This window comes from Euphorbia lathyris, chromosome 8 (genome assembly GCF_963576675.1).
Source record: "Euphorbia lathyris chromosome 8, ddEupLath1.1, whole genome shotgun sequence".
Taxonomy (NCBI): Eukaryota; Viridiplantae; Streptophyta; class Magnoliopsida; order Malpighiales; family Euphorbiaceae; genus Euphorbia; species Euphorbia lathyris.
This window is the reverse complement of record NC_088917.1, coordinates 7,294,607-7,312,505: the sequence shown is the minus strand read 5'-3', so window position 1 is coordinate 7,312,505 and position 17,899 is coordinate 7,294,607. Positions and strand designations below refer to the sequence as shown.

At 36.7% G+C, this 17,899-nt stretch overlaps 2 protein-coding genes across 10 annotated transcripts; one reads left to right on the top strand and one right to left on the bottom strand.

Moving 5' to 3' along the window:
* The first annotated feature begins 3,490 nt into the window (after window positions 1–3,490).
* Window positions 3,491–6,634, top strand: LOC136204021 (probable serine/threonine protein phosphatase 2A regulatory subunit B''gamma). Of its 9 annotated transcripts, none has more exons than XM_065995222.1 (5): window positions 3,491–3,913; window positions 4,251–4,452; window positions 5,447–5,527; window positions 5,835–5,918; window positions 5,994–6,634. In XM_065995222.1, the coding sequence occupies exons 2-5, from the start codon at window positions 4,357–4,359 to the stop codon at window positions 6,045–6,047; spliced, it is 315 nt and encodes a 104-aa protein (XP_065851294.1). In that variant the 5' UTR covers window positions 3,491–3,913; window positions 4,251–4,356; the 3' UTR covers window positions 6,048–6,634. The 9 variants fall into 9 exon arrangements, 2 of the variants coding, with proteins under 2 accessions (XP_065851294.1, XP_065851293.1); XM_065995221.1 differs by having other exon boundaries at window positions 3,583–3,913; window positions 6,192–6,634; XR_010675003.1 differs by lacking the exon at window positions 5,447–5,527 and having other exon boundaries at window positions 3,583–3,913; window positions 4,251–4,480.
* A 2,245-nt stretch (window positions 6,635–8,879) lies between these two features.
* LOC136204020 (B3 domain-containing protein REM9-like) lies at window positions 8,880–12,145 on the bottom strand. Its single transcript, XM_065995220.1, has 4 exons — window positions 11,969–12,145; window positions 11,554–11,884; window positions 9,080–9,200; window positions 8,880–9,001 (listed from the first exon to the last, which is right to left on the bottom strand). The coding sequence occupies exons 1-3, from the start codon at window positions 12,041–12,043 to the stop codon at window positions 9,172–9,174; spliced, it is 435 nt and encodes a 144-aa protein (XP_065851292.1). The 5' UTR covers window positions 12,044–12,145; the 3' UTR covers window positions 8,880–9,001; window positions 9,080–9,171.
* Window positions 12,146–17,899: the final 5,754 nt, after the last annotated feature.

Here is a 17,899-nt window from a genome sequence, read left to right as displayed (position 1 = left end):
GAGTAGGGGGGAGAGACATCAGACGACTCGAAGGATGACGAGACGGAGGACGGGACAGACTCGACGGACGACGCGATGGGAGAAGGAGACGTAGGCGGGGTCGACGCAACAGGGGACGCGGAAGACCGCGGGGTCGATACTGACACGGACGAGACGCGAGGGGACGAAGGAACGACGCGGACAGGAGATGACGCTACGACGGGGGACTGCGGTGTTGAAATAGAAGCAGGAAGGAACAAGCATGCGTCTTCCATGGGAAGTGCAGGGATAGAGGCGGTAGGTGTAGAAATTGAGGAAAATGGGTAAACAGATTCATCAAACACGACATGACGAGAAATTATGAATTTATTTGTGGAGGGATTGAAGCATTTGTATCCTCGGTGATTCGACGGGTAGCCGAGAAATACACACGGAGAGGACCGAGCTTCGAGTTTGTGACGAGATGTGGATGGAATGAGAGGGAAACAAAGACAACCGAACACACGGAGATGAGAGTATGTGGGATCTTTCCTATATAACATTTTGGTGGGAGAATTATATCCTAATACTTTGTGAGGGTAAATGTTTAGGAGGTATGTGGCGAGTTCAAGTGCATGGTGCCAAAATTTATATGGAATAGATACATGGTTCATGACAGTGCGGATGACATTGTTAATAGTTCGGATTGTGCGTTCGGATTTACCGTTTTGAGGCGATGTGTAAGGACAAGAAAAACGAAGTTGCATTCCGTGTTCATTGCAAAATTGACGAAATGATTGATTGTTAAATTCACCTCCGTTGTCACATTGGAAAACTTTAATTTTTCTCTCAAATTGGGTTTGAACGTATGAACTGAACTTGAGAAAGACGGAAAAGACTTGGGATTTATTAGCCAACGGAAACGTCCATAAGAAGTTGGTATAGCTATCAAGAAACAGTACATAATATCTATGACCACAAGAGCTTAGAGTAGGAGAAGTCCAGATATCACTATGAATTAAATCAAAAGGCATACATGCGACATTATACGAGGACTGAAACGGTAATTTTATTTGTTTGCCATTAATGCAAGAAGAACACACAGAAATATCCTTAATCCTATTACATGAAATAAAATTTTTATTCTGCAGGACTCTCAGTATAGGAGGTCCTGGATGACCTAAACGGCTATGCCAGACATCAGAAGACAATGCAGTAAACGCAGACGGAGAGGAGGACGACACGGAAGGACTAGATGTGACTGGGTAGAGATCTCCTTTACTGTTACATCTCATGATAGGAATTCCCGTCTGTATATCCTTCACAGAAAAACCCAAAGGATCAAATTCAACAGAAACATGGTTATCTTTAGTAAACTTTCGGACGGAAATAAGATTTTTTATGAGTTGTGGAGCATGTAAGACATCATTTAATTTTAAGGGACAATGTTTAGTGTCTAATTGCGTATTGCCAGATCCACAAATTGGAACACAAGTACCATTACCGACTATAATATTGCCATTGAAGCTCGAATTAAAATAAGACGTAAGTGTACCTTTATGAGCTGTCATATGAGATGTTGCTCCGGTGTCCATATGCCATTGATCAGGAGGTGGTGTGATTGACATGGTGTGCATGGCTTCAGCAATGTCTGTCGGAACATAGGATGGGGAGACCATATTCACATGTGCCTGCTGTGTGTGTGGACGAGGACCAAGAATGCCAGATTGAGAGCTCGATTGGCCTGAAGAGTACTGTGGCTGCCAATTGTTCGTTGGGAAGGGGCAGGGTGGAGCGGACCATTGCTGTTGGGGCACCCATGGGTATTGAGGAACCCATTGCGCGTAGGCAGCAGGACGATAGCCCGAGTGAGCAGGGCGATACCGTCCACCGCGGCCGCGGTAGTTGCGTCCGTATCTCCCACCGCGATAATGAGATTGGTGGCAATAGGAAGAAATATCAGAAAAATTGTCAAGCTTAGTTTTGGAGAATTCTTGTTGTAGGAAAAGGGCACGAGAGTTTTTGTTATCTGAGAATATATCCTGTAAACTAGTCCAGGCTGTGGCTGCGGTGGAATCAGCCTCAATAATGGTATGAAGGAGATCAAAAGATATGGTACTGTATATCCATTGAAGGACTATGGCATCAATACGGGACCATAAGGCAGGATTTCGAGTTTTGAGGGATGTAGCAGGGGTTTCAGAAGGTGGAATGATATGATCTAGGACTTGGAAGGCAGTGGCATGGAGTTTGAATAGGGCTGCCCAGGTTGGATAGTGGCCTTTTTCAATGTCCAGGGTAATTTTGATGAAGGTCGTTATGTTTGAGAGGGAGAGGGCGGGATGATTTGTGTTGTTCTCGATTATGGGAGATTCCGTGTTGGAATTCGCAGTGTTGTTGGTGTTTGTATTAGAGGTGGCTGAGGTATTAGTCATGGCGACGGAAAACAAAGGGGGGGGGGGGGTGGGCGACGGTTGCAATTTGGTAGCTTTAGGGTTTGGGCCGGCGGCGGCGGCGGAAGGTTAGGTTTGGGGGAGGAAGACAGAATTTTCGGAATTTTAGAGGGGGAAGGAGAGTAGAGTCTCTGATACCATGTAACAATGTAATTCTCGGTGATTATCATTGATGTGTAAAATAGTATAAATACATAGTACAGTTCACGTTTCAGTGAAACTCTAATTCTGTCTAACTGTTGTGTAGATAAGTACAGTAAATGCTATAACAGTAAATACTTAATAAATATCTCTAATAATATCTACTTCTTGCTTGATCTCTGCAACTGCCTCAACGTCTGCTGGAGTTCCCAAGCTGTTCTTTTCGCTCTCTGCACCCCGTTTCGCACCTTCAACCTCCAAGCTGTTCTTTTCACTCTCCGCACCTTCAACAACTACAAAAAGAAACATCTATTCCAAGCAGCGAAACTCGAAACGAAAACTTAAGAAAGCGAAAACGATAATCACCCGAAATTCTCATAACAGGCTTCTTTCCTTTCCTGATGAGTTCCAACATCAAGAAATCTCCTGCTTTGATACCATTTGACCTTGCAAATCTTCTCCATCCTTGTCCTATACGAAAACCTCCTGTCTCGCTTTTCAGGAGCGAAACTGTCCACGATCTCCCTCCTTCGTTTCGAATAGTCATCTCTTCCGGACACTCTCTAGCTATGCCACTCTTCATTGCAAACTTAATTGGTATTCTCTGTAATTCATCAACATACAGCAAAACCTTCATAAATTAATACTCGATAAATTAATGACCTCTTTAAAATAATAATTTCTCATGGTCTCGACTTGGACCAATTCAGTAAATTAATATTTCTATAAATTAATAAAATTTCATAGTCCCAACATTATTAATTTATAGAGGTTTTACCGCATACAATAAAATGTTGGTCGTTGTATACGAGATTCGCGTAAAGTAGTAATGCTACTCACCAGTCTCGATTGTTGTTGATGTAAGATTGCTTCACAATGACATGAACATGCAGATTTCCCGATGAAGATCCAGCTCCGGCTCGTGAGACGTTGTAAGTTGGCTGTTTTTTATGCGTCGGCACTACAAGAAAAGTGGGCTTTACCGGCCCTTTCATAGCAGCTGCAAGACAAACCGCTTAAATGGGCTTATCCATGTATTGTAAAAGGGCGGATCCATAAATCGTCACTATAGAAAAGCCCATTAATTTGTTTTATCTGCCATTTGGATCCCATTAAAACCGCTTACGGAAAACAGAGCTTCCTCCTCCTCTTTCTTCCCTATGATCCTGTTTCGTCCGTCTGGTTCATCGACCATTCTTTCTCTCTAGAAATTTGGATGAGTTTGCTAATTGAGATTTGTTTATACAGAAAACGATTTTTATGTTTTTTCTACTTTTCTAATCCCTTGTGATAACAAATGCAAGAGGAGAATCGCAGGCGAAATGCTCCTTCTCGGTCACGGCTGAGGACTACTCGGCTTTGTAAGTTCTAGCTTCTCTTGGATCCATCTAGGTGGTTTAGTTCGTTGTGTTTGACTCTCTTCTTTGTGTCAATGGAGGAATCCAGATCGATCTCGATCTCGCTGGATTTTGTTTGGTTTCAGTTTTTTTTATACTCCTTGATTTTTGTATTTTTATGCTTTGATTTCTTATAACCAATTTTTAATTTATTCTTTTGTGCTGAACTGCTTCTGGAATGACCAGATTTCTGTTTTCAGTGGTTTACACGGATAATTTTCATTTCTAAGTTCTGATCAACCAAACTGCCGAGTTCTTTTACATCAATGACTAACGGAAATTCTTAATTCTTTTGGATTAGGTATGGTCACTGGTTAGGCGATTCAATCAGCCACAGAGATACAAACCATTCGTGAGTAGGTGCATCATGAATGGAGAGCTTGGGATTGGAAGTGTTAGGGAAGTGAATGTCTGCTACCACTAATACAGAGAGGCTCGAACTCCTCGAGAATGAAGAGCACATTCTGGGAGTCAAGTTTGTAGGCGGTGATCACAGGCTAAAGGTATATATTCTATGATCACAGGCTAAAGGTATATATTCTATGTGCTTCTTTATTTGTAATGAATAGTTGCAATTACATTTTTTGAGATTCTCTTTTGTTTTCCAAATAAAACTGTCTAGTAATTTTCTTCCTAAAGAGGCATTGCCATATAGTTTGCTGGTTACACAGATTTGGAATGGACTTGTAGATCACCATTGATATAGTAGTAATTAGGATTGGTTGCTTTGAGATTAGATCACCATTGATATTTTATGCTGGTAATCCTGAAATGGTTGATGGTTTGAAGTCATGTTCAGTTGCTACATTTCAAGTGCTTTTAAGGGGGTTCTGTCAAGGACTTTGGACAAAGTGTTTGTAAAATTAGGAAACACTAATAAACAGAGAAAGTGAGATATTGAATTGTTGAAATATGTGTTGTTCTTAGTTGTGAAGGATAACATACTGCCACTTGAAATTTTGTAAGTTCTAGCTTGTAGCTTTTGGACTTTTTTTTTTCTTTTTTGTTCATTTAAACTATAAAACCTTGCTGTAAGACATTTTATGATAATGTTAAAACATATTCTTGTTACATCAAAGTCGAGTTTAAAGTTCCTTTTCATTTGTTTTGTGTTTTGCACTTGCCTTGAATTTGTTTGTGTTTCTTTGTTATGAACTGTTTTAATTCTAGATACTCCAAGATTGAAGTTTTTGATATGGATTTACAACAGGATGAGTTATGGATTTCAAGTCAAAACTACGCACTTTAGGCATGAGAATGTTAGCGATTAATGTATCTGTATTTGTGATGACTATTGAGGGTATCATATTTGATGAAGGTCGTATTAAGATGAGACACTCTTTTGCTGCATCACAAAACATGTTGTTAATATCATTGGTTGTTTTCTTTTCTTTTTTTGAATGGAAACAAATGGTCAAACAAAGGGTTAGTCTGATAGGCAACAGAAGAGGGGAGTTGATTAGCTGTGTATTCATGCCATTGGTGTGTTTTTGATAGGCAACAGAGGGAAAAACATGGCTGGCTGATGAGAAAGTATTAACTCAATTGGAAATGCTCAAGTTAGAGATTGATGGAAAAGTATGCCTAACCCTTTAAACTGCTTCTAGCTATGCAGCAGTATTATGATATATTTGGTGTAACTTGCATTTTAGCATTTGATGTTGATGTTAGCTGAGAACTTGTGTCAATGTGCATTTTCAAACGTTATCACTTGAAATTTTATTAGGATAGTCAAAATTCATGACTATTTCACTTAAGGACACATCCAGACACATTGTTTAAATTCCTAGGTGATGTCTAACGATTGACCTGGTCTAGCTATTAAATCGTTCAGTTAGGGAGTTAACACAATTTTAACTTTTTGCTATACTTCTATGAAGAGCAGCTGCACCGCATGGAATGCATGGCCCAGGAGCCTGTACTATTTGAGGATATCTTGTGTCAAATTGTAGATATGATTGCACCGAAGGTGAAAACTCAAATAGCTATTTCGAATCTTCTATTTCTGTTTGGTGCATTAAGAATGGTGTAATCTTATTTGCAGAGAGAAGCTTTTATCACACTGCGAGACTTGAAATGTTTTCAATATACTTTTTAACCTCAATAAGTTCATGGCTTTTGAAAGCCGTGATCCATTTCTAATTCGCCAGATATGTTGATTACTCTGCTGATTTTTATTTCCCTAGTTATGACATTATCAACTGTGGGGTATATTATCATATGCTGATTTTGGTTTGGACAGGAGCGTGAGGATCCAACTTTGACAGATTGGGATCGGTTTGCGCATAGGGAGTATATCAGGCTATCAATGGAAGAAGATGTTGAAAATGTCTCAAATGGGAGCGCAGATGTTTGGGATGAAACACTTGAGGCTCCTTTTTAACTGAATGAGGTAAATTTTATTTGGAGTTCAGGATCGACTTCCTAAAGTGAAAGATGTGGAGAGTTATTTCCAGGCTTGAAGATTACACACACTGTGACACTGGCTGCCAAAGAGCTCGTGATTGTTGCAACATTGGCACTAAGAGGCAATGCCATTAGTGTCTAGGTTTCCAATAAGTATGGGTGGAAGATCGACAATTTAGAAACAAGAGGGATCTCATGTAATAGTTTTATTTTGATATTTAAATGACATTAGTGTTGCAATATTAAGATAGTGATATTGAAATGACATACTTCATTAAATTTAGTGTTTTATAATTTTAGAATCATGTATTGAATTTAGTAATATATCAAAAGTTGAATTTTTTGATATTATATATTCTTTTTGAATTGATTTGTACAATTAAATTAATCAATAATTATTGTAGGTAGCAAATTCAAATATAAAAAATAGTATGCATAATAAATAATGCATATATTATGTTGGGGCGGTTTTAACCGCCCCTAGAGTCAAAAGGGATTCTAGAATCAGGTGTAGGGGCGGTTTAAACCGCCCCTACTAATCCGTCGCTAATTTTTAGTCTATCCCGTCGGTGATGATTTTTAGTCTACATGTTTGACATAAAGTTATCGTCTTTTATCTTCATTCAAAAGCATACTTAAGAAAACGCGAGAATCCCACCCTTTCATGAATGATGTAACGTGTCAAAGCAAAGTTCTCGTCTTTCATCTTCATTCAAAAGGATACTAAAGAAAACTCGGGATTCCCGCGCTTTCATGAATCATATAATATAATGTGTCAAAGAGAAGTTCTTGTCTTTCATCTTTGTACAAAAGCATACTTAAAAAAATCCGGGATTCTCACCCTTTCACGAATCATATAATGTGTCAAAAAAGTTATTGTCTTTCAGCTTCATTTAAAATCAAACTAAAGAAAACGGGGGATTCCCACCCTTTCATGAATCATATAACAACAACAACAACAAAGCCTTAGTCCCGAAATGATTCGGGGTCGGCTAACATGAACCATCATATAAAACCGTGAAAGTCAAGTCGTGTCAGCGACACAGATTCGCTCCCTCCAATCCGTCCTATCCACTACCATATTTTCCTCAATTTCCAGTAAACTCATATCACTCTCGATCACCCTCCTCCAAGTTTGCTTAGGTCTTCCCCTACCCCTCACCACTACATCCCTTTGCCACTCTTCGGTTCTCCTAACCGGCGCATCAAGCGCTCTACGTCTCACATGGCCAAACCACCTTAGTCGGTTTTCTCTCATTTTATTCTCAATAGATGTGACCCCTACTTTTGTCCTAATTATTCATTACGCACCCGGTCCTTTCTCGTATGACCACACATCCATCTCAACATACGCATCTCCGCCACCGACATCTTATGGATGTGGCAGTGTTTCACTGCCCAACACTCCGTACCATATAACAATGCTGGTCTAATTGCCGTCCGGTAGAATTTTCCCTTCAATCTATTAGGCATGCCGGGATCACAAAGGAAACCCGTAGCACTCTTCCACTTCGACCAACCAGCTTTAATCCTATGAGCAACATCTCCATCTACTTCTCCATCCGTTTGGATAATAGATCTCATGAATCATATAACGTGTCAAAGAAAAGTTCTATATACTTAAGAAAATGCGGGATTCCCGCCGTTTCATGAATCATATGATGTGTCATAGAAAAGTTCTCGTCTTTCCTTTTCATTCAAAAGCATACTAAACAAAACGTGGGATTCCTGCCCTTTCATGAATCATATAATGTGTCAAAAGAAAATTTCTATCTTTCATCTTCATTCAAAAGCATACTTAAGAAAACACGGAATTCCCACCCTTTCGTGAATCATATAATGTGTCAAAGAAAAGTTCTTGTCTTTCATCTTCATTCAAAAGTATACTAAAAAACGCACCGGATTCCCGCCCTTTCACGAATCATATAATGTGTCAAAAAAGTTATTGTCTTTCAGCTTCATTTAAAATTAAACTAAATAAAACGCGGGATTCCCGCCCTTTCACGAACCATATAACTGTGTCAAATAAAAATTCTACATACTTAAGAAAACGCGGGATCGCGCCATTTCATGAATCATTAATTTCTCAAAGAAAAGTTCTTCTCTTTCATCTTCATTAAAAAGAATACTTAAGAAAACGCGAGATTCCCTTTCATGAATCATATAACATGTCAAAGAAAAGTTCTTATCTTTATCTTCATTCGAAAGCATACCTAAGAGAACACGGGTCCCGCCCTTTTAATGAATCATATCACGTGTCAAACAAAAGTTCCCATCTTTCATCTTCATTCAAAAGCATACTTAAAAAAACGCGGGATTCCCGCTCTTCCATGCATCACATAACATATCAAAGAGCAGAAACAACCTTCCACACATCGAAAAACAGCAAGAAAAAACAGAAAACTCACTTGTTATCTTCAATACAGGCTTCTCACCATCTCGAATGAGTTCGAAAACGCAAGAATCCCCCGCCTTAAGCGAATTAGCACAACGGAAAGCGGTCCAACAGTGCTTAATATAAGGTTGACTGTCGCGTTGCTTGAATCCTAAGCGCCCCATCCACACCTTTCCTTGTTCATTCAAAAGCACAATCTTGCAACATCTGTTGTCCAGGCCGTTCGCCCGGGCAAATTCCTTCAGAATGGTCTGCTTAAATGCACATATAATCGTTATCTAACCCGAAATTTCGTATGTAAATAGAGAAAAAGAGTACTCAGAACTAACTAGTATAGGACAATTAGCAGCATAAGATGTCAAATTCTTCATAAAATGAGGGTATTGAGAAGCTAAAGAACCGGGGTTTCCTTCGAACTTAGTCATGTCTTTCTTTGCTTTGGCATGTTTCCTGCATTTCAAAATTTCAGTTTCGTAAGCGAAAACATGTTTACGGAGACGACCTGTTTGACACGATTATCATCGTTCACAAAACATCTTTTCAGTTAGGACCTATGTTGCACGGAAATGGAAACTGGGAATGTTGTTTCTTAAAAAATATAGCTAGGAAACTGTAATAGAAACGGAAAAGAAGCAGAAACGGACACAGAACGCGGAAATGCTGTCGACAAGAGTTTCTGTGCAACATAGATTAGGACTGTCAGCGACAACACATTTTTAGAGATAACCTATTTGACATGAACACGATTAACATTTTTGTTGCATTTATATATCATATATAATCATATGAAACATATAGATCATGTAAACACGATTATGACACAATAACCCGTTTTAACACCCCTTACAACATTGAATATCCAAGCATAGGGTAGGCATTTCATGCATAGAAAACATGTTTACAGAGATAACCTGTTTGACACAATTATCATTCACAAAACAACATCTTTTCAATTAGGACCTATGTTGTATGGAAACGGAAACCGGAAAACGTTGTTTCTAGAAAAAATATAGGTAGGAAATGGTAATGAAGCAGAAACGGACACGAAACACTGAAATGCTATCCACGAAGAGTTTATGTGCAACATAGATTAGGATTGTCAGTTTCTTAAGCGACAACACATTTATAAAGACAACCTGTTTGACATAATTATCATTTTCGTTGTAATTATATATCATGTATACTCATATGAAACATATAAATCATGTAACACGATTATAACCCGTTCTGACATCTTTAATTTAAATTATATGTATCAGATATCCAAGCATAGGATAGGCATTTCATCCATAGAAAAAGAAAAGACAAAAAACATTAATGAACATGGACTAGGGGTGGCAACCAGACGGGGCGGGGGTATGGATGCATTCCCCGTTCCCTTCAATACTTTCGAGAATGGTTTTGGGGAATCCCAAAAAAGAGGATTGGGATTTTTCGGGGCGGGGTGGGGCTCCCCACCATTCGAGGAGTAACCCCCACCCCACCTCACCTCACCCCATCCAAATTTAGCCATTGGAGGGTAAATTTTCCCCGGTCCCTACCCTGTCCCGAATAATTTAGTGATTCCCTATCCCGTTGATTCGGATCCTTGCGATTTTCGGAGAATTCCAACCCAGTTGCCACCCTTAAATGGACTCTTCACCTTGTTTACTTAGAGGGAAGGAAATGGGCAGGGATGCAAAAGAAAAAATGTATTTAGAGTATACTTGTTCATGGATCGGGCCGGGTTTCGGGCCTTACGAGCTTATATCTAAAAACACTTTATCCAAGCTCAGTTTGTTATCACTTTAACCTGGTTTGGGACGGGTTTGGACTTGAAAATCAAATCTCGCATTCATCACACATATCAAAAAGCTACCAATCTAACAAAAAACACAAGTTATGGACTAAATTGACTATTTTTTTTTACCCCTATACTTACGGGTGAGCATCTATTTGGTAACTAACCAAACCGAACTATAAGTTAAAAACCAAAATTTCTCTTGAAATTAAAACACAACCGAGTAAGGTTACGAACCCAATTTTCTCGGTTCGGTTACTAACCGATGACCGACCAAACTTTATTACAATAAATAAAAGAATTGAAAAAAATATAATAAAATATAAACTAAAATAAAAACAGTATTTTAATAGTAAATATATTAAATAGCAAAGTAAAAGTAAAACAATGTAGAATAAATATTATATACATAATTCGGTTCGTTTTCAGTTATATGGACCGATAACTAAAAACCGAATTGAACCAAACTAAATAAATAACCGAACCAAACTACAATTCCTGTTTAGCTTCGGTTAGTGGTCAATTTTGTTTACCCCTACTTAAACCAATGCCGTATATTTACGAAAAGTTTTACTAAACTGCCCCTTCAAATTCAAAAAGATTGCAGGGATAGAATGTTCAGACTAAGCTTTATATTTACTAAACTGCCACTGTTGGCAGAGAATTTGCGGCGACAGGGCGAGTTTTACTAATCTGCCCCTCCAAAATAAAAAAGATCACACCGGGAGAAAATCTGATGTTCTCGTTTGGGTGTCCCTTTCCATGTCCCTCCTACAAAAATTGATCCCTTTTAATTAAAATAATATATTTTATGAGCTAAAAGGACCATATGATTAAAAGGGACCACTTTGTATGAGAGAAACATGGGAGGGAAGTACATCAGATTTTTTCCCATCACACCAATAAAATGTTCTGATTGTGTTTTATATTTACGAAAATGCCACTATCACGCCAAAACGCAACTTTACCCCCAAATCAGCATCAAATAAACTAGAAGAACAGAAGAAAAAAAGAGAAAATTACTTGGAGATCCTTCATCTTCATCTTCTTCTCCTGCTATATCTTCTTCTTTTACTTCAGGTGGTGTTTGTTTGACAGTAAAAGAAGAATACTCTCTTTGACAAGAACTTGGATCAAAAACCAGAACATCAAACACAAAACCACCATCATATCTGAAAACACAGAAATCACCAACATGCAATTCATGTTCTTCACTAAATTCTTGCCATCCATCTTCAATTAATCTCCCTTTCATCTTCACATGCCATAGCTTCCCATTTATCGGACTTCTCAAAACTGCCTTTTCTGGGTTTTCCCCCTTCAAATGTTGCAGGTAAAACGACACTGGAACTGACTGAAACACAAGAAAAACGACATCACTTGATTGATCATCGGAATGAGATTATGAAGAAAGATTAGTTTATTTTAAGAAACTTACAAGTTGGTGTTGGAATCCAGGAAGAAGAGGCTGGAAGAAGTGGGGTTTTGTGGGTCTTTTTTGTTTTTCTGCCATTGTTGTTCTTCTCAGATTTTGGGTTTCTTCTCTCTTCTGGTTGTTGGTGTTAATTTTGAGTGACAACTGATAGGTGACAAGACAGTGATTTACATTTTTGGAAATTAAGTAATTTTGCCAATTAGAGCAAAGAAAGTTGTAGTTACCAATATTGCTGGGTAAATTACATCCCTGACCACTGAACTATACCCATTTTCACATTATGGAACATTTTCACATTATGGAACTAAATTTCTTCCCAGTATAACCATCGAACTTTATACTGGTAGCCACTATCACCGTTAACCATGAATTTTCAACGGTTGACTCCCTTTTAAAACGTAAAATTACCATTTTACACTTTCCTTTCTTCCTCCTTCCTACTCTCTCATTTCTGTTTCTTCCTTTCTCTCTCATCTCCTTGTCTATCCAATTCCTTCCTCCCAAAATTATGTACTGTGAATCAGATCAAGCAAGTCCCTGTTGGGATTGTGATTCCAAAGTTCACTCCGCAAATTTCCTCGTAGCCAAACACTCAAGAACTCTTCTCTGCAATATTTGTCAATCCTTCACTCCGTGGACCGCCTCCGGACCTAATCTCACCCCTACCGCTTCCGTCTGCAACAATTGCATCACCGATTCAACTTGCCGAGAAGAAATTCGAAATGGCCATCAAACAAATAGCAGCAACGACCATGATGAAAATAATAGGGAAGGACATAATACCGACGACGATGATGATTCCGACGGAGGAGATGGAGATGGCAATGAAGATGATGAAGAAAATCAAGTGGTTCCTTGGTCATCGACGGCACCGCCGCCGGCTTCGAGTTCATCTAATAGTGACCAAGAAAGTTACAGTAATAGCGATTAGAGTTCATGTTTTCAAACAATTTCATTTGCTTTCAAATCTTCATCCTCTGTTTTTCAGGTAATTTCAAACAATTTCACTTGCTTTCAAATCCCGAGTTTTCTTTTTCAGATAAATTACACTCATGGCCACTGAACTTTATCCATTTTCACATTATGGCCACTCAACTTCATTTCTTTCCAGTATGGCCACTGAACTTTACACTTTTTAACACCGGCAGCCACTCAATTTTAACTAATTTCTTAAAATGACCGTTAACGATCGTTAACGACCTTAAAATGAAAATATTCAAGAATTAAAGTTGTTCAGAACGACATTTACCATGTAATCACATTTTTTATTTTCGAAAATCACATTTTTTTTGGAGCTTTCTCTCTCCTAAACAAACAACACTTAAATGACCTCAAAACGAAAATTTTCAAGAATTAAAATTCCTTAAAATATAATTAATGCTTTGGATTTTTTAATTTTGGCCGTCAATGGCCGTTTTGAGGCGTTAAGTGGCCACCGGTGTTAAAAAGTGTAAAATCCAGTGGTCATACCAGAAAGAAATAAAGTTCAGTGGCTATAATGTGAAAATGGGTAAAATCCAGTGGCCATGGGTGTAATTTACCCTTTCTTTTTCTGTTAGATTTTTTCTCTTTTTATGTTTTTGTTTTGATTTTTAATTGTAATTTGAATCAGAATCATCTCGATTTTCTGGGATCGGACTCAATTTCAAGGCCATTGAAGAGGAATCAGAAAAAAGAAATGCAGAAGAAAGCTCAAATTCCTGAACACAGCAAGAAAATTGGTATCCGGAACAGAGGAGATTAATGTCCAGTTAGAAAGGAGGGAGGAGGAAGAAAGGCTTAAAGCACTTTTTGGGCTTTGACCTATCCGAAATTTGTGCATTTGGCCCCTAACCTATTATTTGGTCATATTTGGCCCCTAACCTATCAAATTAGATAAAATCAAACTCATATTGACTGAAAAATTAACTGTGTTGGAAAATTAACGGAGGTAACCAATACAAAAATGACACATGACACATAAATAAAATTAATTTTCACTCTATCGGAACACTAGAAAAGTTTTTAGGATTTTTTTTACTGTGTAAAATAGTTACTATTACCATCTCTAGTTGAAAATTAATTGTATTCATATGTCATGTGTCGTTTTTATATTGGTGACTGCTGTTAATTTTCTAACAAAGTTAATTTTCCATTCAATATGGGTTGAATTTTATCTAATTTGATAGGTCATGGGCCAAATGTGACCAAATAATAGATGAGGGGCCAAATGCACAAATTTTAGATAGGTCAGGGGCCAAAAAGTGCTTTAAGCCGAGGAAGAAATGAAAGGGTAAAATGGTAATTTTATATTTTAAAAGGATGAGAGGAGAGAGACAGCCGGTTAAAAGGGAATCAACGGTTGAAAATTCATAGTCAACGGTGACAGTGGCCACCGGTGTAACAAAGTATAAAGTTTGATGGCCGTACCGGGAAGAAATTTAGTTCAGTGGCCATAATGTGAAAATGGGTATAGTTCAGTGGCCGTGTAATTTACCCCAATATTGCTCTAACAAATCTTTTCTATCTTTTTAACCTTTTTAGTTCATCAAGATATGTTTTAATGGCTTAAATTTAGTACTTCAATTGTATATTAATGGAGGGTTGGTGTAAGTGCATCCGCAAGAGACTCTTAGTGCATTTTATAAAAATAATATAAATAATTGAGTCTTAGTGATTTAAGAGTGACTAAGACATATCATCTCCAATAATACTCCTTATATTCACTCCTTATTTATTGTTTTATCATTAAAATTATTAATTGTTGTTATATTTACCAATAGTGTAAAGAGAGAGATTCCTCAATAATAAATTATTAATAAAAAATGATTTAAGAGGTACTAAGAGGTGGAGAGAGACTCTTAGTGATTTGATGAGCCACTAAGAGACTATTGGAGCTGATTTTTCATTATCACTCTTCAAATTTTAACTTAAGAGCTAATTTAAAAGGTTGTTGGAGATGCTCTAATGTTTTACAATAGGCTTAATACATCATATCCCTCGAAAAAAACTTGATTGCCCCGGAACTTATACAGTGTATTATTAGTCTCTTAAACTTACTTAAAGTGTTATGATTAAGTCCCCAAATCTATAAAAACGCCATAAAAATGTAAAAAATACAAAGTTAATTTGTTCTAAAAACTTAAAATCACTAATTAACTTTTACTTTTTAAGTTTTGAATTTCTTTTACAGATTTAGACAAATTGCAATGTATGTCACTTTGAACAAGTTCAGGAAGTAAATGGATCGCTATAAGCAAGTTCAGAAGGCCAATAGGTCATTTTAAATAAATTCAGATGTTAAATAGATTATTTTAAACAAGTTGAGATGGCTAACCAGACACTATATAAGTTTAAAGGGCTCATTAAACTTTTTCGACAAGTTTATGAGATTTTTAATGTATTAAATCTTTATGATAAGACTCTACAAAATATGAAAATAACAAAAGATTATAATATGTTGTTATTTATGATTATTACTTTTATCGAGATGACAACAATAAGTAACAAAAGTGTGTTACCTCCATTGTTTTTTTTGAATAAAGACCGGGTAATACCTAATATTATTAAAAGCGAAAGCAAAAATTAACAATAGAGCATCCAGAAAACAACAACTAAACAAAACGGAAAGAATCCCTACCTAAAGCATTATCGCGAATGAGAAAAGAAGAAAAATCTGGAATTCTTTGTCAATTTTATACTAAATTAGCTCATCAATTGGCAAAAAGCTAATAACTCTACTATCCACTGGATGTATCCCATTTTATCGGTTAGCCCTCTCAATTAAAAAATTGTCATATGTTTGATTAATTTTATGCACCTTCCAAAATATATTTTGCATCCATTCCAATACACTTTATGCAATTATTCTTTCACTGATTTGAAAAGATATAAAAACTTAAAGGCACGAAGTGTTATACCTGGTGAGTTGAAGAGGTTAATAGAATGTACAAGATGGGCCGAAGGAGATAATCAATGCCATACAGACACATAAAAGGCACAAAGTATAACATTTGTTAAGTTGAGAGGAGCTGATAGATTGACCACTAAATAAATAGGACTAATTGACAAAATGAAACAAGTTTATCACGCGACAGAGGCATTAAACCATTGGCAAAATTTGTGAAATTAGCTCATAAATTGGTAAAATTTGTGAAATTACTTTAATTACAAAACATTTAGTTCAAGAATTTTCAATATATGTGGTTAAAGTTAATATTTAATTACAAAACATTTGATAATGAGTGAGATTTAACTATAATTTGTTTGGTTAAATTGTAGGGATTTGTAAATCTTGTTATTTTGGTTGAGTTTTATGATTCGATATAATTTTAATTTTTTTTTTATTTGGGTATTCGAATTAGTTGAAGAATTTTCAATATATGTGGTTAAAGTTAACAAGGTAAATTACACTCATGGCCACTGAACTTTATCCATTTTAATATTGTGGCCATTGAATTTCAATTCTTAACATTATGGTCACTGAACTTTACAATTTTTAACATCAATGGCCACTCAACGTCTCAAAACGACTGTTGATGGCCTTAAAATAAAAAATTCGGAGAGTTAATGATATTCTAAAGAACTTTAATTCTTGAAAATTTTCGTTTTGAGGTTAGTTAGGTATTGTTTGATTAGGAGAGGGTGAGTGTATTTTTAGAGAGAGAAAACTTCCAAAAAATTTGATTTTGGAAAATAAAAAATGTGGTTTCATGGTAAATGACGTTCTGAACAACTCTAATTCCTGAATATTTTCATTTTGAGATTGTTAACAGTAATTTTGAGGAATTGGTTAAAGTTGAATGACCACCGATATTAAAAAAGTGTAAAATTCAGTGACCATTTAAAAATTAAAGTTCATTGATCATAATATTAAAACGGGTAAAGTTCAATAGCAATGGCAATCGATATAATTTACCCATCCATTCGATTTTAAAGAAAAAGGCAAAGATTCAATCCAATTTCATTATTTTTTAGAAAATTACAAAAATAACAATATGGATATATCCAATTTCAAAAATAATAATTCATTCATGCTTTTAGGGTTTGGATAACAAACTTTTCATATTCGTTATATTCCTATTTTTTTTGGTAGAAACAGGAAAGAAAACAAACCAACACCGAGACAAAAGCTAACCTGGGATCAGCCTATGAAAGCTAACCCCTACTCTGTCCTCTAAAAGGAGAGAAGAAAGATAGATAGGAGGATCAAAAAGGGTGGAAACACCTAACATCCCCTCGTGCCCAGCCGCCGCCAAGCGATCCGCAATTCATTCGTTATATTCCTATTAAATTCAAATTTCTAATTTTTTTTAGAAACAGACAAAAATAAACCTTGTGGTTACATCTGTTTTCGAACAACACTTATGTGGTTTAAAAGTTTACAAAATGGTACCATGTACTTCATTCCGTTAGCAAACACATGCCAAATTGACTAACAATGTTAAAAGTTAAGGTGAAAAGAGTTAATTTGGTCCTTATATTTATTTCTTTTATAAATTAATTCTACCCTATTATCTAATTATCACAAATAAACTCCAAAATAAAAATTAAAAATCAAATACACCATCTTCTTCATCTCTTTAATTTCTTATTTTTGTTCTTCTTTCTCTCTCTTCTTTCTCCTATTTGTTAATTTCTTCCTCTAAAATCAATTGAATTTCAAGGTATTTGTACTTTTTTTAGAGATGGAATTTCAATATTAAGGAATTGATTCAGCATCTTTCTTCACCAATCTCTACTGCACTACACTTGATAGTTTAGTTACCACAAGCTTCCTGAACACAATATTACCATATGGGTCGCGACACCACTGTTCGGGGTTCCGCCCTCTGACCTTTTCGGCCTTCTGGGTTCAGGGGCTGAATTCCGATAGCCTTGGGAAATCTGAAGGTCTTCAAACAGAGAGATAGTATCCTGTTTTTCAGTAAGGAGATGGGTAGGGCTGTAATCGAG